The sequence below is a fragment of the Lepisosteus oculatus genome, chromosome 13 (assembly GCF_040954835.1).
Source record: "Lepisosteus oculatus isolate fLepOcu1 chromosome 13, fLepOcu1.hap2, whole genome shotgun sequence".
Lineage (NCBI taxonomy): Eukaryota > Metazoa > Chordata > Actinopteri > Semionotiformes > Lepisosteidae > Lepisosteus > Lepisosteus oculatus.
In genome coordinates this window covers 27,114,997-27,137,746 of record NC_090708.1, presented here as the reverse complement: position 1 = coordinate 27,137,746, position 22,750 = coordinate 27,114,997, and the positions used below count along the sequence as shown (strand labels likewise).

General features: G+C 38.4%; 2 protein-coding genes across 2 annotated transcripts; both read left to right on the top strand.

The window, feature by feature from the left end:
- Nucleotides 1-6,761: 6,761 nt before the first annotated feature.
- Nucleotides 6,762-7,736, top strand: LOC102695164 (olfactory receptor 6N1-like). Its single transcript, XM_015361539.2, has one exon. It carries the CDS (start codon nt 6,762-6,764, stop codon nt 7,734-7,736), a length of 975 nt encoding a protein of 324 aa, XP_015217025.2.
- Nucleotides 7,737-14,580: 6,844 nt separating this feature from the next.
- LOC138242254 (olfactory receptor 6F1-like) lies at nt 14,581-19,787 on the top strand. The gene is made up of 3 exons (XM_069197743.1): nt 14,581-14,627; nt 17,655-18,595; nt 19,713-19,787. The coding sequence occupies exons 2-3, from the start codon at nt 17,693-17,695 to the stop codon at nt 19,785-19,787; spliced, it is 978 nt and encodes a 325-aa protein (XP_069053844.1). The 5' UTR covers nt 14,581-14,627; nt 17,655-17,692.
- Nucleotides 19,788-22,750: the final 2,963 nt, after the last annotated feature.

Genomic DNA, 22,750 nt, shown 5'->3' with positions numbered 1-22,750 from the left:
ACTCTTTTATGGGAAGTGGCAGGATGGAAAATTAAGCTTTGACTTACTGTATTTTTGCTTAATGTTTTTAGAAGTGTACTTTGTAAAAACTTACTCAAACTAGAGTGGTATGCTTGAAGCAGGTGAGAATTTTTAAACAAAAAAGTTCAAACTGCAATACCAATCTAGGTAATAGCTTTAACAATTTAAACATTTCTCCCTTGAACCACCAGTTTCACACATCCATGCATTTCTTTCTGTGCAGCTGGGATTCCTGCTGTGAAACCTGGCTTTCTTGACTTTCACACTGCTAATGATGGTCATCAAATCAATATCAATTGCAGGACAAAATAGCTTGTCATACTGCTCTGCACAAATGTACACATTACCTTTAATTACACCATATTAATTACAGCGCCATTTCCAGCACTAAATAGTGTATTGACCTTGTTACCAAACTCTGAATGAAAACACCAAAAACTGTAGATCTTTTCAAATGTTGTACTCTGACACGATGGTGATGATGGTGAGCTATTATTTGTCCTCAACATTGGAAAACAGAAAGATTTCCCCTGAAAGGCACATCTTAATTGTTTTTTTTTAACTACACCAATAAACAACATTACATACAACAGAATTCTTGGTTATTTAACAAACATAAAAGTATAACAAACATAAAGATAAACAAGAAGTGGGTTTTTGTGGTTTGCTATTTTGGGCCCGTTTCCTCCAGAGCTCACTTTTTGTCTCTCCAGATTAATAAGAGCTACAGCTACAGTTCTGTTTTCAGCGGCCTCTGGGGTCACTGGGAAGAGCTGCCCATAAAAGCAGCTGAGACGAGAGGAAGAGTTTCTTGTCCAACAGGTGTGTCCTGTGCAGGAAGAGCACAGAGAACAAACTCCAGGTATGTGACTCTCTGTATTTTCTGATTCAGTTTATTTTCTTCATATCATATTTTCCTTTTAAGGAGAATAGATTTTTTTTTCACATTTAAAAATTATTTCACATTCTTGCCTGCTAAGTTATTATTATAATTAAAAATGTGATATAAATGGACTTACAGTTCTAATATTTCTCATAACATTTTTTAAATCTATAATTTTCATAAACCTTAGTACATACAGTAAACATAATCTCTATATAATATTGTTGGATTGCAACAAATTAGAATGCAACAAATCATGGGCATTTTGCACCGACTTACTCCTTTCTTTCTATAATACTTCTTAATGCAGAAACACTGTTCTACTTAGAACACTCAATTGTGGTATATTTGTATTTAAGAAAATACATTATTTTAAAGTATTTGTAAAGTATTATAACTTTACGAATGTGTAGAAAGGAACAACTAATGTTAAGGCTAAAAATGCCTGACAGTGAATAAGATTTTTTTGTCAAATGGGATACGTACAACACTTCATATTTAGTACTCGTATAATTTACCTTAAAATTTTGGGATTGTTTTTTGAAGATTCTGATCAATATGAACTAAGATTGATAAATGATGAACTAGGTTTACTGTCTCCAAGATTAGGCCACTAGTTAAAGCACTTCAATGTGTGTACACATACACTGAATACAGTACATATAGTGAGACTGAGACACAGAGCACTAAATATCAGGATTATCTATTCAAATTATATTTATGTGAGATACTGTGTTTTTAATTTAGTGAGACTGTTCCTCCCCCCCCCCAAAAAAAAAGAACAGTCCAAACACTGATAAGAATCAGCCAGTCACTGCATTCTGATGTATGACTCAGACAAGTTTAGCTAACATTTAGTATTGTGAAGACTCAGAATGAACAGACAAAGAATACCAAAGGGATGAACTACTGTGTTTCAGTGAAGCAAATATTTCTTAGAAGAAGTGCTTATATAAACTGAAAACAAAAAAGATATTTACTTTATTTCAGATATTATCTGACATCAGAATTAATGAGCATGCAGAAGATGTTGAATTTCACCTCTCATGCAACAAAAAGGAAGTAGAAGTTGTTGCAACCCTGTCTCAGTGTGTAAATAACTTTGAACAAATACAGCTCTCTTTAGGATCTGAAATTAATGACAGACCATATTAGTTATAAATTACACCAGGATGAGCACCAAGGAAAAAATAAATAAATTCACAAAGCTGAATAGGAGCTACAAAACGTCTGATGTATAAATATATAAATCCATGATGTATGTATTTATCCTATGTTAATAATGTATTAGATATTTTCTATAATTCAAAGAATATATAATACAAGGAGCACTTGTGATCACAATACCATGAAATGTGTAAATGTTTACAAATATGACGTCATATTTACATAAAATATCAGTCTAGAAACATGAAAGATGATTTAATTCTAGATAACAGTTTTGAGAATAAATGTAATTTTGAACATTACCATTAATTTGGAAGATTATATTTTGTTCTTTCGTTATTTAATTCAGTCATGACTGGCATAATAATAACATTATTAAATGTTTTGTTTTGGTTTCATTTTATTACACACAATTTGAAGAGGTAAAATTTGAAATCAGTTAGAATATATTTTTCCCTTCCACTTTTTTTTTGGAGACAGATTTATTTTTAAATTTTATTTTTGTGAAAACTTTTGTGGGAAAACCTGCTTTAAAAAAAAATATGACAAATGGACAAACTGGGAATTCACACTTAACAAGGGTAAAGGAAACATATTCTGGAAATGAGAAAAGGAATCTGATCACACAGATTTGCCCTAAAAGTCACTGTGCAGTTTAAGGGTACCTCAGTCATTATCCAAGTCAAAGTGTTTTCTCTGATGTTATATCTCTAAATAAAAAAAAAACACAGTGATTATTATTAAAAAATAAAAATTATCGGGCCCAAACTGTCAAACCCTCACTGGGAAGGTTATGACATGCCACAACCATCTGGAAGCACATAGGTCACATTCACTCAAAGAGCACTGTCATAGAAAAAAAAAAAACCTTGAGTCATAAAAATAAACAAAATTCAACAGAATTTCGACAGAAAGATTGGGATCTCTTACGGAACAAAATAAGAGGAAGGGGTGTGAAGGTTTTTTACTTTTTTTATTATGTTTGATTCCTAAAAGTCATCAAGTATTCATGTCCTAAAATGATATTGAACATATTGATATAGGACCAAAAACATGAAAAACAAAACAACAAATGCAATAGAAATTATACCTGTATGTGAAACAATCTGCTTTGACGCAAAAGGTGATCGTTCACTCAGGAATTACAAAGAGAATAATAAGTTAAATAAAATACATTGACTATAACATTCTATTCTCTAGCTTGTAGGTTTTATCAGTTTCAGATAATCACATCACAGTTGTATTGTCAGATACAAGTAAATATGTGTCTTCTATCATGAATTAAACTATCAAATGTGTTTGGAATAATAGATCAACTCTCAAGAATTATAATGAAAATAAAGACATTTTATACTCAAAGATCCACTAGCTAAATGTTCTTTATGAATTTAAACTACCTGCTAAGAAGACTGAGATGGCTGGACTGGTCTATGGTCCAATTTTTCAGTTGCTTGCTCTGTGTAGGGAGTGCCCTGGTGCCAGAGAAACAGGGGACATCATTGCAAGAAGTAAGTGTCCTGTTGAACTTTGGACTTTAAAAGTCTATGCACAGCCGTTGGGTCTGGCCACAAATGAGACAGTGGGAGTCAAGGTTCGTTCCAGTTATAGCTTTTTACTGAATATACTAGAATACACAGAATATTGACAAAAGAGTAAGAGTCCAATTAGCTGTGGGTTCTAGAACACAAGATTTCTTCTTTTGCAGAACTTTTTACAGACTTACCCTCCCAGTGTCACGATCGCTAACCCCTCCTCTTAAGGGTGCTCCAGCCCTTCCTTGTTTTCTCCCATTTTCTGCACCTTTTCCTTATTCCCGCTCCCCCTTAAAAGCCAGACGCAGACTTCACTTCACCTTCCTCATTGAACTCTGCTTCATGAGAGCCCGGGGTCCTGCTGCGTCTGGCTCCATTATGGTTTTAACCTTCTGTTCCTGATTCCCTGCCCCGCCGGTCCCGACCCGGCTCATGCTTTTAACCCTTGGATGGATCTCCTGGCCTTGGACTCTACTCTTTCGTTTGGATTCCCTGTTTGGACTTTGGCTTTGTTTGTTCGCCCGGACTCACTTCCCCAGGACACCTGCTCACCTCGGACACGCCCCCCAGTATCCAGACCCTTTCCTGCATGACTTTCTCCCTAGTGTATCTTCACAATTCTGGCTCACGTCGTCTGCATAGGGCCCAGAATTAACTGCTTCGTGACTCCCAGCCTCACATTTAAGTTTACGTTTTCACATACTGTAGATGGAAAAATTGGCGGGGCAGGTTAGTTGGAAAGAGGAGCCAGTGAGTTAACCAACAAAAATAAGTTGTATGCTAGCTTTGAATGTGTGACATCACAGAAGGTGATTGGTTTAGAAAGTTATCAAGTGTATGCTTGGTACCCACTCTGAAAATACCTCATTGGTGGTTCGTCCTTTGGGTGATGAACAGTGTCCTACTCTGCTCAACGTTTTTCTTCCTTAGGATGCTCAACACTGCCACATTGATACTAGACAATTCATCATTACTGAGGTTGAGAGTCGATCCATTTTCTGAAAATATGCTCATAAAAATAATTCAAAATGATGATGAAAAAGACTTAATGCCTTTGCATTTTTGTTTGAATAAATTAAAAGGGGACATCATGGTTAATGCTACGCAGTACTTGGCAAGTATAGTGGTGTGCCTTTTCCTTTCCTCTTTTCTTTTTTGTATCGGTCTCTCATTTCCACTTGATCATTTCCACGCCTCATATCATTAACCCTTATGTTGTATTAATTCATTGGCACCCAGATAAATAATACAATTTCTGCACTGTGCTAATAAGATTAAGAAAACTAGTGCACCTTGATTAGAAAAGTAAAAGAACCAAGAAACACTGACTTTCATTTGGATGAAAAAAGATCCAGAGTCTAGCAATACTTTATATATGACGAGCAAACCAGGAAGCAATGTTAAAACATTACTGAAGATAAAGAAACAGAATGCAGCTATATTATGAGCTAAAGAACTACAACAAATTTGAAACAACATATGAATCAGCAGCACCCAGATGCCCCTGCACTGATACATTTTCATTGTAGCTAGTCAAGATATTAAATAGATAACTTGATATCTAAAAAAAATTGCACATCTTGGTTACTGATTAATGTGCAAGAAATAAGTTTCTCTTTTAAATGTGAGAGATTGGTCACACACACACTATGTGTGCTGCACTTGAGCTTCGTAATGGCACTCTGTCAGAAATAAATTGTGACTTCAATTTGATCATATTTTATTTTGAAAATGTTAAAATGACAGCGTAAAATCCTTTTTAAGCCTATCCAGTTAGAACATGTGTACATTAAGAAAAGGACTAAACTTAATTTCTTTAATTTTCCAAATAAACTGAATAAGTAAGATACATGTTAAATATAAAGATTAAAAGAATTAAAGGAATTTTAGACTTAAATAAAACTAAAACTCCTATACATTTATGTTATTTAATAACTAAATTAAACTGCATGACTAAAATGTGACCTTATTAAAACTGCAAAACTGAGTAATTATATTCAATATTTAGTTGACTAGATTAAAAGTGTACGACTAAAATGCGACTAAAGCTAAAACACATTTTAATCAACTTGACTAAGATGATGACTACATCAAAAAATGGTGACTAAATTAACACTGATCTGAATAAACATGCATTTATTATGAAACCAGTTAAGCCATTTTGATTAAAAACAGACAGTAACCATTGCACTGATTTTCTGACCTTTCAGCATTTTTTGTGCATTTGGACTGATTCAGGGTTGCTGTAGAAAATGGGCTAAAATCTTAGGCAGTTGAGAATCTTCTACTTTATTGAAGAATGCATTACTTCCAGTATTTTTAACTTCACCAGTATGAAGCTGATTCTAATATAAAGAAAACATAACATCAAATTCGAAAGTGTCATGATGGCCACTCAGACTGTAACAGAATAAGGAAACCTTGTAGGAGTGTGAGTATTTTTACAAGGCACTTTATAATGTATGATTAATAATGCATATTAATTGTGTCTGTTTTCCAGCATTTTGCAACTGTTGTGTCAACAAACATTAACAAATGTGTCACCAAAATTTGGAAATGTTAAAAAAATGAAAAACAAATAATATAGATTCCTTTTCTAGAGTAACTGAAGTGTTGGTATACACACATGAGACAGAGGCCATGCTCTGTGTACATAAATTACAACAGAGAGTCCGCAGTTGAGAAACGGCTTCATGTTTTATCATGGAGGCAACTATCCACTCAAAATCAGATTAAACATTTAAATAAGCTTTATTTTTTATATGAATAATAATGTATTTGTCCCAGTGACTTGAACATGTATTTAGCAGGAAGGAGCCAGTGGGTACCATTTGTTTTTTATTAGTCTTCAGTAGGTGTGCCATGGGATGGGAAAGGTCGAGACAAAATACACAATACAATTTGTTTTTGTGGGCTTCAAAACTTAGATCATGCTTATTGCTCTGGTCCTAGAATGATCTCTCTACTCAAGGTGTGTCAGTAGTTTTAAACTAATTTTATACTCTACCTGTTTATTTCGTGTTTCATGTATTAATTGATAGGAAATGTTTATGTGTGTGTTTTTAAAGCTTTTGTTTTTGTTTTATTATGATGGTGAATACTTAAATAAAATAAAGATAATTATTTTTATCTCCCTAGACCTTGTGAGATTCTCAACCATGGATGGCTCCAATATTACCCATCATTCTGAGTTCATAATTGTAGGAGTTCCTGGCCTACAGGAACACTACACTGCCCTCTTTATCTTCTTCCTCATCCTCTTCCTGGCCACATTCATTGGCAATCTCCTCATAGTGGTGTTAGTTGCCCTGGACCACCGACTACACATGCCCATGTATTTCTTCTTGTGGAATTTAGCTTTCTTAGATATTTTGACAACAGTGTCACTCATACCCAAGATGCTAGCAGTATTTCTGACCATTGATAGGACCATCTCCCTTACAGGCTGTTTTGCACAGATGTACTTTATTATCTCAGTTGGGGCTACAGAAGAATTTCTTGTAGCAGTTATGGCTTACGACAGATATATTGCTGTAGTGAAACCACTGCATTACAATAACATCATCAACACAAAGGTCTGTCTTACAATAACGGCCACAGTTTGGGTGATTGGTTTCCTGGTACCTCTTGTCTCTGTAGTATTGGCATCTCATCTACCATTCTGTGGCTCCAACTATATTCTTCATTGTTTCTGTGATTACCCCACTGTAATGTCCTTAGCCTGTGGTGACATTACAGTACAAGTGAACTTCGCTCTGCTACTTGCCATGATTGTGATTTATGTTACTTTCCTGTTTGTCCTGTGGTCCTACTGTAGAATTTTATGGTCAGTGATAAAAATGAAAACTGTAGAGAGCCGTAAAAAAGCTTTCTCTATGTGCTCTTCACACATGATGGCAGTCTTTCTGTACTATGTGTCCACTGCTGTGGTGTATAGTGGTCTGAGAGTGGAGAGTATCTCTCCTGATGGACGCATCTTCATTGGTGGACTGAACTACTTCCTTGTCCCATTGGTTAACCCCATCATTTACAGCTTAAGGAATGAAAAAATCAAGGCAGCAGCTCAGAGGCACTTCAGATTCAAAGCTCAATTTCTACCAAATTCAAAAAACTCTGTGACCACAACACACTAAACTCAGGTTTGAGTCCTGACAATACCTTTTGATCTCCGAATCATTGAAGAATGGACAAGTATTATTTAGAGTCTAATTCCTCACAATCACTGCAAAATACTTAGATGTGTAATTACATTATCAATCAACGCATGTGGCATTTTTGCTCAGTGAATGTTACAGGTAAATTACAACATATTTATTGTTATGGGTGATACATTTCTTGTTTACATATGTATTATCGTGTTTTAAATTGTTGGGAAAATGAATCAAAAATAGAATGTTCTGTGGATAAAAAGACATTTTCACCCAAATTGTTAATCTCCTGACAGATCTCAGACCACAAGAGCAAGTAACAATTAATTCCACTCTGATCCTTAGAAAGAAGAAATACAATCTTGTTTGTTCTTATATTTAACATATATATATATTAATTATGTTATATTTAACATATATATATATTAATTGAGCACTATTACATTATAATAGCCAGAACTGAAAACCACATATTCAAATATTATTCCAAGCCATCTTATTATTTGCCTTGTTTTCATTTTGTTATGTACAATACTAATGTACAGTAAATCATATTTCTAAACATCTGTGTGACTGGTTCATTCTAATATACAGTATTATGCTATTATCAAATAATGATTTCAATTTCTGATCATTGATTATTAATAGTCTATTTATCACCAATTTCTACAGTCCCACAAAAGGGTGGTCGCATTAAGTCATGGGCTTCAATTTGCCCAGCCCTAGGAATGACCCTGTATAAACCCCAAATGTATGTGAGGTATCACAGAGATACCTCTGTAATCATAAAAATATAACTTTAGTTTACAAATAAAAGTATAAATAATATATTTTAGACAATACTGTACAAATAAAAGAATAACTGTTACCAACACATGTAGAATAAGAGTACAGGTGTACAGTTTTGGGACATTAAGATCACACCATTCCCTTTCCCATTTAAAAGAATAGTTTTGTGAAGGTTGGAGAATGGCCAGGTTAGAAAACAGCTTGATAAAAATAAGGTGCTGCACCACTATATCTTTCTACAGACAGAGGCAGCATCAGGGATCTAATATAGACAGTAAGGAGAGAGTGGAGATCATACTATGACAAACATGCAAAAAATGGTCCGTAGGAGAGAAAATTAAGATCAGAACTTGATAATTAGGGAGGCAAACACTTTTGGTTTCTTGTGTTTAATAGGAATACACTCAGCTTTATGATGAGTCACCAAAGGTATAAATTATAATCAGTCATGTCAGAGATACTATACATGCTTTAGGAGAAACTGACATCACACAACTATTGGAGAAATAACCCTGACTCTTACCCTTTTTCCTTTCTCTTACCCCTCTGGCCTCCCAGAGATATTCTTTAGATACAACTCTCTGAAAGGGCTAGATGATTTAAACTTGTCAGGATGTCTCCAGTTTGTCCCTGTGTACTCTTTCTTTTAGATGAGACAAAATATACAAACTATTATAAAGGATTTTTTTAAAATCAGTGTCTGATACAGTGCTTTTTTCCTAGGCTCTAGAATAGTATTTTATTAAAGATATCTTTTTATATTTTGTCTAAGCACCAATAATAATTAATATAATTACCGTTGTAATTAACCTGTGTGATCTAGACTTTACTATACAAGCAAATGGAGAACAATTTCATAAATAATCCAAAACAAAAATCACTTTGTGGCAAATCACTTTAACCAAAATATCTTAATTTTGCATTTGCAAAAAAGCAACTAAACAGACCTAATGATAAATATAAAAATGCTCAGTCAAAATGAAATGACAGTTCTTACACGTGTCTTAGATAATAAACTAAACTACAAAAAGGAGATTTTTTATGTAACACTTTGTCATATTGTTAAAAATGGAGAGTTACTGGTGGAAATCAGGAAATGACTGAGCGGTTTAGTAAATAAGTAAAATAGTTATTCATATCCTCCAGCTTGTAAGTGATTTCTCCAGAATATATTGTACCTGAGCAGTAAGTATAATTAGAGGCATGTGAATTCTTTGTTCTCTGGCACAGCTTTGGAGGAAGGAGTAATAATCCAGGCACACTTCGTTAAACAAATGTTTATTAACAATGAGAAGACACAAACCACACTACACACAACAAAACATACAACACACAAGTTACTACATTTACAGTATGTAGCAGCAAGGCTTATTAGTAATGCAAGAATTACGTTTGCTGCTCCCTTGCCAGTTTCTCTGTCCCTCATCTTAGTGGTTCTGGACACAGAGAGGCCATTTCATTTGGTTCAGATTTAAGGTGTTTTTCTATGTGATAGAGTTTCCTGATAAGGAACAACTCCCAAGGCTGAGATTCTCTGGCCACCCTAATAAATGGTCATCTCTGGCGCCTTACTGTCTGGGAGATTCCAAGGGAGAGTCTCATCCCAGGTTGTTTACAACCCTAATGTCAGAGAGCATTGTTACTCATCCTCCACCTCGATCAGCCAATCAGGAACTGGTAGGGCAGGGTAACCCCATGTGGCCTCGAACACCTGCGGAACTTTCAACCAATGAACGACCGTAGTTTCTCCAGATAAAAGAGGTAGCACAGGGCCCAGAAGATTTCCTTCCAGGACATTCACAGACTTGGCTCAGACAATCACATGACGCCAAGTGTATCCGAGTGCCAGGACTTAGCCTAGCAGCAAGCCTTGTGAACCGCCGGTACCCCGCCGGGAATGCTCACCTGATCAACGAGTGAACTACGGTTGGAACTGTTGAGCTTGTCTCCCGTGTTTAATAAGAATGAATTCAACTCACCTGAAGAGAAACTGAATGAATCAATAATAACAGATCAAAGGTCAGAGTAATTGTAAGAAAGACTGACATCACAGGACCAATAGGAGATGCAGTCCTGACTCATACACTTACCCGTTCCTCTTGTCCACACTAGACAGAATGGCACCCCAATATCACTGGGGATAAGCTCCTATCAAAAGGGCTATGTGATCAAGGAGAAAGACTAGTCAGAAAGTTCCCAGTTCAAATCTTGTCTGTCACTGTGTTTCCCCCTAAGTAAGTCTCCTCGATCTCCATCTTTTAGATGGAATGTCAGGGCTTACTACCGTACGCTGGGCAAACGTTCCAGGACATGGGTACCTTTAAAGCGGAGACGACGGAACCGAAAATTTTTGGCGCGCCCTCTCTTTAAAGCCCTGGCTAAATACGAAGACAGTACGTACAGTGTAATTCAAACTGAATTAAAAGCTACACATCCCAATTACCAATGAAACGGTGAAAAATCAGTCACATGACTTTGGGGCTGAGTTTCGAAAGCTTAACCTATCAGCAACAAAGTGAAATCTACACGACAGGCTACCTCAAACTGTCACTTACACGACTGTGCATGTCGCTTAAGCCACTCCTATTTGGCATTTTAGTAACGGAGGCAGGAAGACGCCCCTCCTCCCCCTCCCTCTGGGTGCCTGACTTGTCGCCATCGTTAACCGCTCTGGTGCCAAGCCGCAGCGAATGAGAGAGACCCTGAGAAAGAAAAAAAAATGAATCCAGAGAAAATGCTTGTGTGCCTTGGTGGTAAGGGGAAGCAATACATCAGTAGCTACTTCGAGGAATTAGGGATAGATGTAGAGTTAAAACTAGATGTTAAAATCTTGACGAACAGAGCGATGATGGAGATCTACAAATTTTCCGAAGCCAAAAAATCAAATAGGAAACAATGCTGATATCTTTGATATCTTAAATCATAATTTCAACCTAGGTCTAAGAAATGAACAGGAAAAAGAATATTTTCAGCGAGTGATTTGTTTGTATGTACAGAGGATCATTAAGAAGAAATCCTGCTTAAGAAAAAGTGAAAGGGAAGATTTTGACCACCAGAACTTTGCTCTGCCCCCAGTAAGAAAGGAGAGCAGTGAAATTTCAGCTGCAGAAGATGCACAGCAAACAGCTAGCACTAGCTCTGCTTGTGATGTAAGATCAGGAACGAGTGAATTAAGTGATGTAAAGTACACTAATGAGGTAGTTAGCAAATTAGGAGCACAGTTCAAACATGTGCATAGATTAATGGAAGAATGCAGGAAACTAGATGATGAAAGAGCTAGGTTAGACAAGAAAAAAAGAGAGAGGACTTATGCTTTATATGGCTGAAACTGAAATTCAAGCTCTCAAATAAATTAAGCAAGGCAAATGAAAAGTTAGGACATGGAAGTGTTAGGAATGTGAATAAAAGGCTTAGACGCAGGGATAGTAAAATTCTGACACTTGAGCAAAAAGTTGTGGAGTGTGAGCAGGCAGTCATTTTGAATGAACAGGAGAAAAGTGAGTCAGATAAGGAAAAGGCACAGCTAGAGAAGAGTATTGATGAATTGCAAGAACAGTTGGAAAAGCTTAGATATACAAAAAATATATATTTTTTGTTGAGTCAGGGGAAATCTGATCATGTCCCTCTAGTTCTTTCACATCTCCCTTCTCAGATGGACCATGTGCAGTTCCTCAGGAGCAACAGAGTGCTTCTAAAGAATAAGCAGCCGATTGCTCAGTCCTCTGCTGCTGATGGGCTTCATCTCAGTGCCGATGGGAAAAGGAGCATTTTTCAGTATATTTTAAATTGTATTTCTGATTATTTTAGAACTTGATTTATTTTGCTAGTGCCACATTTTATTTCATATTTTTTTTTATATTTTTATTTTGTCAGATCAAATGCACATTTGACCAAAGTCTTGTAAATGATTTTGTTTTACAAGACATGGAAAAAAGTGTAACAGTATTCCAATGCAATTTTAATATTACTATATTTGTCATTCATACCTTATATTATGTATGACAATTATTATATTTATAATTTATACTTACACTGTGTAGTGTGCTCTCACGAGGCACCAGTTCTGTAGGGTTTGGGCATTTACGGGGACAATTATTAATTGTAGCCGTAAATCACAAAATGATTCTTTTGATGGCCTTAGAATCCAACCATGCGATATAACTCAAACAACGCACACACACACGGGTACTAATACACGAGGATACATTTATTAATACATAAAATATGCATATAAACCTAACAGATCTTATCGAGAGGGTTATCAGAATACAAAAGGTATATATTCAGTCTGTTACGAAGTGTTACACATATCAAGAGGACATACGTTCAGTATATCATTCATTTAGACCGTTTCGTAAATGAACTTGGTTATAACCTCTACATTAGATACTCAAAACAAGTACATAACTCTTAGGAATTAAATTGTTATCAACTGGTTGGGATAACAATTGAATTCTCGAGCTGTAATGCATTGAAGTCGAATACTCATCCAATCTCTGGGGATTCAGATCTCCTGCGGGCTCTCTGGCTCCGTGCCAGGCTGTGCTGTGATGGTGCGCTGCTGATGCTCACTGACCGGCTAGTTAGTGTTGGCTTTAACTAGCAAAGTTGTGCTCAGGAGAAAAGATGACTGTGGGTCCCAGCAAGTCAGGAAGAGGACTGGTTCGTTCCTGATGAAGCGCTAGTTCTGAATAGTGATTCAGCTGCCTACAGTTCCGACCTGTTCATGAGGCTTGCTGCTGATGCTAACCTCGGGTGTATCTCTGGTTACTCTCTGGCAACCTCTGCTCTCGACTCTTAGAACAAAGCAAAGTTCTGGCACTCGGACACAATGGCCGTTCCGTGGTGGTCCGGGCTGAGTCTCAGGATGGTCAGGAGGCGCGCTGCGAGAATGTCCTGCCCTTGGGAGCCTTCTGCTCCTGGGCCATCTTGCCCTGGAATTGTCCCGCACCCCTGGAATTCTCCTTAGAATTCTCCTACTGGAAAAGTCTCTGAATAGTTCTCCTGTGTTGCCTGTTTTTACCTGGAGGAACTTCAGCTCGTTCATTGGCTGAAAGTTTCATGGGCATCAGAGTGCCACGTGGGTTACTCGGCCCTACCAGTCCCTGATTGGTTGATCAAGGTGAGATATGAGTCACTTACTCCTGACACTTAGGAATGCAGTCCAGATGTCCATCTGGCACTCCCTAGACAGATAGGTGCCAATGGATGACCATTGATCATGATAGCCAGGCTTAGCTAAGTGCATCCCCTTTGGGAGCTGTCCCTTATCAAAGGAAAACATCTTTAAATCAGCCTGCATGAGTAGCTTCTCTGTGGCTGCACCACAGAGATGAAGAGAGAGATGGGGCCTCATTTGGGAAAGCACAGCAACACTTAATTCTGTCTTATTAACAAGCATTGCCGCTACAACTGTTTTGTATAGATGAAACCTTTCCAAAATGTATAAATCATTAAAGATTATTAAAAACGTATTATTTTCAACATGTAATATAATTAGGAAGTACAATAAGATGTTGTTTTAACTGTTATAAAATGATACATCTAATTTGTTGAAAAAGCTGTTTGTTTAATGATAAGTAAAGGACTTAAAAGAGATCCTTCATATTGCTTGATTAATTTTAAAAACTAAGTTATAAATGCAGACGCGATCAGTGCCTGTGACTCCTCTGGAGTAACAAATGAACCAGCTCACCCCTACAAAAGTGTCTGTTCAAAAAAAAGCATTAAGTACAATAATTATTCTAAGTGAATCCATTAAATATATAATGTAAATATTAAATAATATTAATAGTTTTAAGTTTAAAAAATAACTAACTTTAAGTATTAAACTTTCAGTGTCCTATTATGATGCCATTAGAAATAATACATGCAACAAAAGTTTTGTGCTGTATCCCTTGGGCCTGTTCCCTCTAGCATTTTGTCTCTCCAGGTTTATCAGAGCCACAGCTACAGTTCTGCACTCAGTGGCCTCTGAGGTCACTGTGAAGAGCTGCTATTAAACGCAGCTGAGATTCTAGGATGAGTTTTTTGTCCAGGAGGTGTGTGCTGTGCTGGAAGAGCACAGTGAAAAGATTCAGGCTCCAGGTATGTGACTTTATACTTACTGTCTATGATTCTTTTCTACTGTTGGTCTGCCTTGTTTCCTCAGTAGAGAGAATACTGACTTTTTAAAGATTTTAGATTTAGACTTCTATATGGACTTATGCTTTGCTACTATTTTTATGAAGGTTATATAGAATATATTTAAGATGTTCTAAAATTGATCTTTAAGTTGTATATTAGTGCATTAATTTTTCTCAGTGAACAGTTATAAGCAACATTCATTTTTAACACCTATACAGTAAATGCGTTACCAAAAATATACATGGGCATTCATTTTTAAGTATAAAAATTGAAAATTGGTTTATAATGTTTTTCAGAACAACATTTGTTCACTGATATACAAAATAAAATACAAAATACATACAGTACTTAAAAATCAGTTGTAGAAGTACTTAAATATATTCTATATAAACTTAAGTGAGCCAAGAGCCAAGCCACAACTGGCTACCCAGTGAAGCTAAGCAAGGTTGAGCCTGGTCGGTACCTGGATGAGAGACCTCCTGGGAAGCTATGGTTGCTGCTGGAAGTGGTGTTAGTGGGACCAGTAGAGGGTGCCCACCTTACGGTCTGTGTGGGTCCTAAAGCCCTGGTATAGTGGAGGGGACACTATAGTGTAGTGAGTGCCGTCTTTGGAATGAGACATTAAATTGAGGTCCTGACTCTCAGGGGTCATTAAAGATCCCCGGGCATTTCTTGAGAAGTGTAGGGAGTTTCCCAGTGTCCAGGCCAAATTTCTCCCTCCGAATTGTCCCCATGTATGATTGGCTTGCACGTGCCCTGTGATGGGCTGGTGACCCGTCCAGGGTGTACCCTGCATTGGGCTCATTGCTTGCCGGGTAGGCTCCGGCTTCCCTCGACACCATATGTTATAAAGTGGTTTGGTAAATGACATGACTTTAGTGATTCATTGCTCTGCAGGGATGTGTCCAGGGGACAGTGTCACGGACGTCCAAAGGGACTAACCGTGGGGAGCAGGAGAGCAGAAAAAGACCCATATGCGTAGCGGCGAGACGGGAAAAAGGCCCGGGCTCATTGTGCAGAGAGTTCAGGAATGCCTTATAGAAACCTATGCCCTCAGGGAGCGGACGTGGGGCGCCCTGGTGCTAGGCGGGTCTCAGGACATCCGAACATCAATGCTGAGCGAGGACAGAGTGCAAGAACCGGAAATATATAGCCCAAGGAAGAGAGGGACAGGAAGTACAGCAGACCGGAAACTAGGGACAGGACAGAGAAGGAGCGCCCTCTGGCTGCAGAGGGCGTGACAGTACCCCCCCGTTCATGGGCGGCTCCGACGCCCAAACAAATAAATAAGCTGCACAGCACTGGGGGGAGGAAAAACCTCATTTAACTGAAAGGAAACCTCCGGGAATCCACGGCTGAGAGCTACCCCTTCCTCCGGGGTATAAACCTTTATTGGGTGGAGGAAGGGGGTGTAGAGAAGAGCTCCGGAGACTTAAAACAAAAAAAGTACACAAGCACAAACCCAACAGACAAAAACCTGGGAAAGACCAGGGAGACAAACCACACAAGACAGATAGGAACCAAAAACAGGTAGGAACCAGAGTTCCGAGACACAGAGAGCAGGGGGGACCAAAAAGGAGGGGAAACCAGGAAGAAAAAAATCAAAACAAAAGGCAAAAAACAAGAAAAAAAACACAAAAATCCCGGGAAAAAATACCGCAGACTGGGGAAATGGCACGTTCACATTCTAACGCTGATATCGGAGTGGACAACCTGAGGAAAGCCAGACCGAAGTCCGCTCACAGACACAGATGCCCAGAGTGATATCCAGCGAAAAGAATGGAGGAACGGCAGAAAGCTTACCATTCTATCACTGATATCGGAGAGAGCAAGACCAGGAAGAGCCAGGCACGAGAACCCGCTCCAGACACAGAAGCTCGGAGTGATATCCAGTAATAAGAATAGGCAAGCCAGCTCAACATTCAATCACTGATATCGGAGTGATCTACCCGAGGAAAGCCAGGTACAGGACCCGCTCACAGGCACTGAAGATCGGAGTGATATCCAGTGATTAGAATAGAGGAACTGAAAAAAAAAAACAGCCCAGAGAACAAGAAAAAAAAAACTGCGGCAAGACAAAAAAAAACGCCGCTCTCGGGGTCAGTAGGGGGCTCAGCATTCTGTCACAGACGTCCAAAGGGACTAACCGTGGGGAGCAGGAGAGCAGAAAAAGACCCATATGCGTAGCGGCGAGACGGGAAAAAGGCCCGGGCTCATTGTGCAAAGAGTTCAGGAATGCCGTATAGAAACCTATGCCCTCAGGGAGCGGACGTGGGGCGCCCTGGTGCTAGGCAGGTCTCAGGACATCCGAACATCAATGCTGAGCGAGGACAGAGTGCAAGACCCGGAAATATATAGCCCAAGGAAGAGAGGGACAGGAAGGACAGCAGACCGGAAACTAGGGACAGGACAGAGAAGGAGCGCCCTCTGGCTGCAGAGGGCATGACAGACAGTTCAATGGCTCACCTGAGCCTTAACCCCCGTCAAAACTTACTGATATGACATGGCATCCGTAGCAATCAATTTACAGTAAAAAAAATAAAACTGTCAGTTCCATCTCTTTCTCTTATGTGTCATTCTCTAAATAGATATCCCCCATTTACTGTGAACAGCAGATTAAAAATAATATAATACATACCTAATAATATACTTAATTAGTGATTCTGTATTTATTTTCACATTATGTAACCCCCTCCCCTGAAAATTAATTATTGCTTTTATAGTGTCTGTGTATACTTTTTACAAAATTTGAACATCTTAAATGCTGTGTTTTATGTTTCAGACAAAATACAAGTATGTAGACGTTTAACTCTGAAATATTTGTAAGCAGATTTTCTTTTTCTACAACAGGTGGTGAAATCATCAAAGTGAAAATAACACATTGTATATAGATTGCCCTATACTGTGTGTCAGGGTGTCACCTGATTCAAGATTAGAAATGAAAAACCAAAAGCCCTAAATGAAAATACTATTGAATTATCCTCCTAGGTTTCACTCTTCTGTCAAGGTCTCTGAGCTTCTGAGTCATGAACAGCTCCAATGTCACCCTGCACTCTGAGTTTATCATCGTGGGAATGCCAGGACTGCAGGAGCATTACTCTGCCCTTTTCATCATCTTTCTCATCCTCTTCCTGGCCACATTCCTGGGTAATCTGCTCATCCTGGTGTTAGTGGCCCTCGATCACCGGCTCCACACACCCATGTACTTCTTCCTTTGGAACTTGGCTGTTTTAGATGTACTGATGTCGACATCCATCGTACCCAAGATGCTTGCAGTGTTTTTACACCATGACAGAACCATCTCTTTCACAGGCTGTTTTGTTCAAATGTACTTTATAATCTCACTTGGTGCTACTGAAACATACCTTGTTGCAGTCATGGCTTATGACAGATATGTTGCTGTAGTGAAACCGCTGCATTACAACACCATCATGACAAGCAAGGTCTATATCACAATGTCATCCTCTGTCTGGGTGCTGGGCTTCCTTCTACCTATATTGTCAATATCACTGGCAAGTACTTTGCGATTCTGTGGCTCTAATTATGTCCTCCACTGTTTCTGTGATTACCCCACTATAATGTCATTAGCATGTGGTGAGACTGCAGGACAAGTTAATTTTTCCCTGTTTCTTGTCATGATTTCTGTCTATTTTCCTTTAATCTTCATTCTGTTTTCCTACTTCAGAATTGTGAGGTCAGTGATAAAAATGAAAACTGTAGACAGCCGTAAGAAAGCCTTCTCAATGTGCTCTTCACATATGACAGTTGTCTTCCTGTACTATGTGTCCACTGCTGTGGTGTATATTGGACTGAGAGTGGAAAATATACCCCCTGATGGACGCATCTTCATTGGTGGGCTGAATTATTTCCTCACCCCTTTGGTAAACCCAATCATTTACAGCTTAAGGAATGAAAAAATCAAGGCAGCAGCTCACAGATACTTTAGGCTCCAAACTCTTTTTCCTCACAGTGCAAATAACTCTGTTATCACCACTACATGAGCCTCCTTTTCAAGAATTCCAATGGTCCATCTGCTTAAGGGGTTGCATTGATAATTCTATGCAAATCCTTGAGGGCATAGTGTTGTCTGGTTTTTGTTCCAATCTGAGTAATTAAAGAATTACTAAATTATTTTGTAGTTTCACATGTAAAGGATCCATAAAGGAACTAAAATTAGTCTCTGTTCATTACCCAAAATCGTTCACTTCATTATAGGTACAGTTATCTTGAAACCTGGTTAGAAATATTTTGAATGATACAATTAATAAAATACATTGATACAATTGTGGAATAATAACAGATTGCACTGGGACCTCCAGGAAGCGAGTTTGACCCCATTTTCTGTGCAATACACAATAAAAGATTTGTCATAAAAAATGTTAAAATATTGTTATGGCTTACACTTGTAATACACATCATTATCTTGCAGTGATTATAATCATATTCATGAAAACAGAAGACTTCTATGTTCTAATCCTCACTACTGAGATTAAATGTTTCTAAGAAGAAGCACTTTCAGGAAATATCTGGGCATTCTAAATTAAGTCCTAATTTAAGGACTTTACCTTTCAAAAATATCTAGATTAAATAATCATATTATAAATTAACCTAAATAAGTGAGAAATGTCCATATTATTATCTATACATATCTTTGCATGTTGCATAATGTTGGTGACTCAAATGTCTGTACTGTGAAGAAAGATATAAGATGTGAAAAAGGAGTTAACTGATTTCCTTCTGCACAAAGACTTCTTGTGACACAAGACATTCCATGCTTAAGCACATTTGAGTTATGGCAGGGATGGGAGTTAACTGATAAGAGATTTCAAGTGCAAGATATAGAGACCCCCTAACTAAGAAAAGATAAAACCGGCCATTCAAAGTAGTTAAGGTCTTGGGAATGTCCAAACACAGGTGACCTCCTCCGTTACCATGGTAACAAATTGCGTCAGAAACAGCTGACGTTTGCTATATAAACTGGAAGTTTTGTACCTATATTCCAAACAATACTTTGGTCTTATTGTTCCTTGCATGCAATAAACTCAGTTGTTAAAACTTCATCTCAGGAGACTTATATTTCTGTTACAACACTGGTATACAGTTAACTGTGAAATGTATTAACATATTAACATAACTAAAGGAAAAAAATGTATGGTCACAAAATATTTTCTTTCTCTTTTTAAAAGAAATAAAACAAATCTTGCTCTAACTTTCATCAGACCATTGATGTGGCCTGAAACTTCAACTGTAGACAAGTATTAAATTATACTAGTTTTGAAGATAATTTGAAATAAAAATACAGATAAGTCTGTGTATTTATTGTTCTTTTCTTTGTTCACTTTTCATGAAATGTGCTCGAACACAATATATACTCTAAGTAAACTGAAGATATGCTCTTCTCGTGACAATGTTTTATGACTACAAACAAAAATGAACTATACTGTAGGCTTATTAACCATTAGGTATCATATACTGAGTTGCCAGTTAATACCTGCCCTTCTCATGTTCTGTATTTGACTGTTTAATCAGTGACAGCATTATATGTACAGGAAGTGATATCTAAAGTAAGTAGGCAGGTTACAAGATGTGATAATTTGTGTGTGTGCAATTCAAAAGGAGAATAGGCAAAATTAAAGATTAAGTGACGTTGAATGCGGTATGGTCATACCCGCATGGAACAGAAACTCTCTGTATCAAGAATGGGCAACCATCCAAATGGCACTGTCCTGTTGTAGGTGTCGAAGAAAACTCTTCAATCAGGTTAGGTGTGGTTCAGCAGAATCCATTATTCATGCACATGGAGAGGATACAATCATACAGATGTGAAAGCAAACTCTGACTGATGGTGTCAAAGGTAATGGGTTTTATACAGCAGGTTCATGGTAGCATAGCTCATTCTAAATTTCCATATGAATTGTTTTTCTCTACAAATACTGCTTTGTATATGACCACTACATTGTTAAGAAATGAAATTTCACCTTTTGTTTGGTCTGAAAGAAGTATACAAACAGAATGCGTGAAGACTATCTAAACATTCTGTGGTTAAAGCATTAGCATCAAAAAGATCAAATGATGTCTCTGCAATTTATTCTTTCTTACTGTCACTAGGCAGAAAAAGCATATTAGGAAGAATAAACAGTTACTATCTTTCCTCTTAGGAAACAGACCGTTGATGAAAGAGGTTAATGGAGCGTGTCACAACTTGTGTAGATGGGCTACAGTCATTCAACTAACAGCTGAGTACAACGGTGCCAAGTGTCAAAATTGCTTGCTGGTGGAGGTGTTGTAATGGTGTGGGGTGTGTTTACATGAATGTGAAACACATTAGGTTCCTTGATATGAGTAAAATGTCACAGGATATCTGAACATCATTGCCGATCTGGTACACCTCTTCATGGCAGCAGTGTACCCATCAGCAGAATAATGCTCCAATCAACAAGGCTAGGAAAGTCCTGGAATGGTTCCAGGAACATGACAGTGAATTCAACTTAATGCAATGGTCTCCCCATTCATCAGATCTCAATTCAGTCTATGGGAGGGTCTGTGGGATGAGACAGAACAAGCTACTTAATGGGCAAGCATCCCTGTAAAACGCTTTTTACAACTTATTGAGCCAATGCCCCAATGAATTCAGGCTGTTCTGAGTGCAAATGGGGGACCAGATCACTATTAGGGAGATGTATCTAATAAGGTGGCCATTAAGTGTATGTTTGTAGTTTATAGTCAGTTATACCACCATGACATAAACAGACAATGCTGTCACGGGAGCCGGTCCTCACTCCCGTGTAATGTGTAGTAAAGACCCTATGTGTGATGGTATAATCCAGAAGTGACTGGATAAGGACAACAGGGAAGACATGGCATGGTATGTACAGGATGACGGACAGGGGATGGTGTAGACAGTGGTCCGGTGCTTGGTGGAAAGAAAAGTGAACTAGTGCAGGAGGAAGTCCCAAAGGGGGAAATTAGTCACAGTCCAGGGTCCTGGTACCAGGAGATCCATCCAGACAAACACGGGGAAACAGGAATCCAGGAACATAGAAGGTAAAACCGTAATGGAGCAAAGCGCTCCGAGCCCTGGGCACAGTGGTCAGGACACCGTGATGAAGCTACTCCTGAGCCCAGTGGTAGGCGGGCTTCCGGGCATCCATCTTCCAAAGTTGAGCCCTGAGCTGCGGAGGCACCGGTTTATAATAATAAAAAGGGGATAGGACACAGTCGACACTAATAACACTAGGAACACAATGAAAAAGGTAGGAGAGCCCTCAAGAGGAAGGAAGATGACTGTGTCAAATGCACTATGTACATATTTGATACAAACATAATGCTTTCATTATTAACGATGAAGAGGAATTTCTCATGCAGCTCTGCACCTTGTATAGTGCATCACAACATGCAGCTCAGTATATTCTTAATATGGCAGTGAATATACTCACCTGCATGTTGTGATGGTGCCTCAGGAAGTAATATTGTTTTGATTGACAATACTAAGCTGTTAAGTAATGTAGTTTTGTAGGGTCATATAGTTTTGGAAGTAATGTAGAGTGGAGTGTAAAGAGCTGAGAAAAGCTTGCAGAGATGAAGACACATAGTCAACTCTGCAATGGCTAGGCTGATCTCTTTATCACCAAAGGTTAAGAGAAAGAGTGTGGATACATGGGTCTGGGAGACAAACCTCGAAGTAGGATGCAGAACAGAAAATCAAGGGCCAACGCACTGGACAGGAAAAAGAAGGATCCTCGTCAGAGCACAGCTATACTTTGTCCCATAGGCTTCATAAAGAGGAGGGGGTCTGAGCGCATTGGCGAGGCAAGAATATGTCACACAGTGGTCCTGTCAGAGGGCACAGGACCCAGTGATTCAAGGCATTTGCTTTTATGGGGGTTCTCCTCTGAGACCAGGCCCGGGGTGCACTGTCAAATAGTAGGGTCATAGGGTCAATTTGCCCGACGGAGGTGCCCGGGTGGAAATGGGTTCAGACACCCAAGCGCCAACTGCAATGGAAAGGAGGCAAAGGACCTCATTCCCCACACACTTCTCAGAGCCCTGCGTGGTCCTAGTTAGAACCTGAGAACTATGAGAAC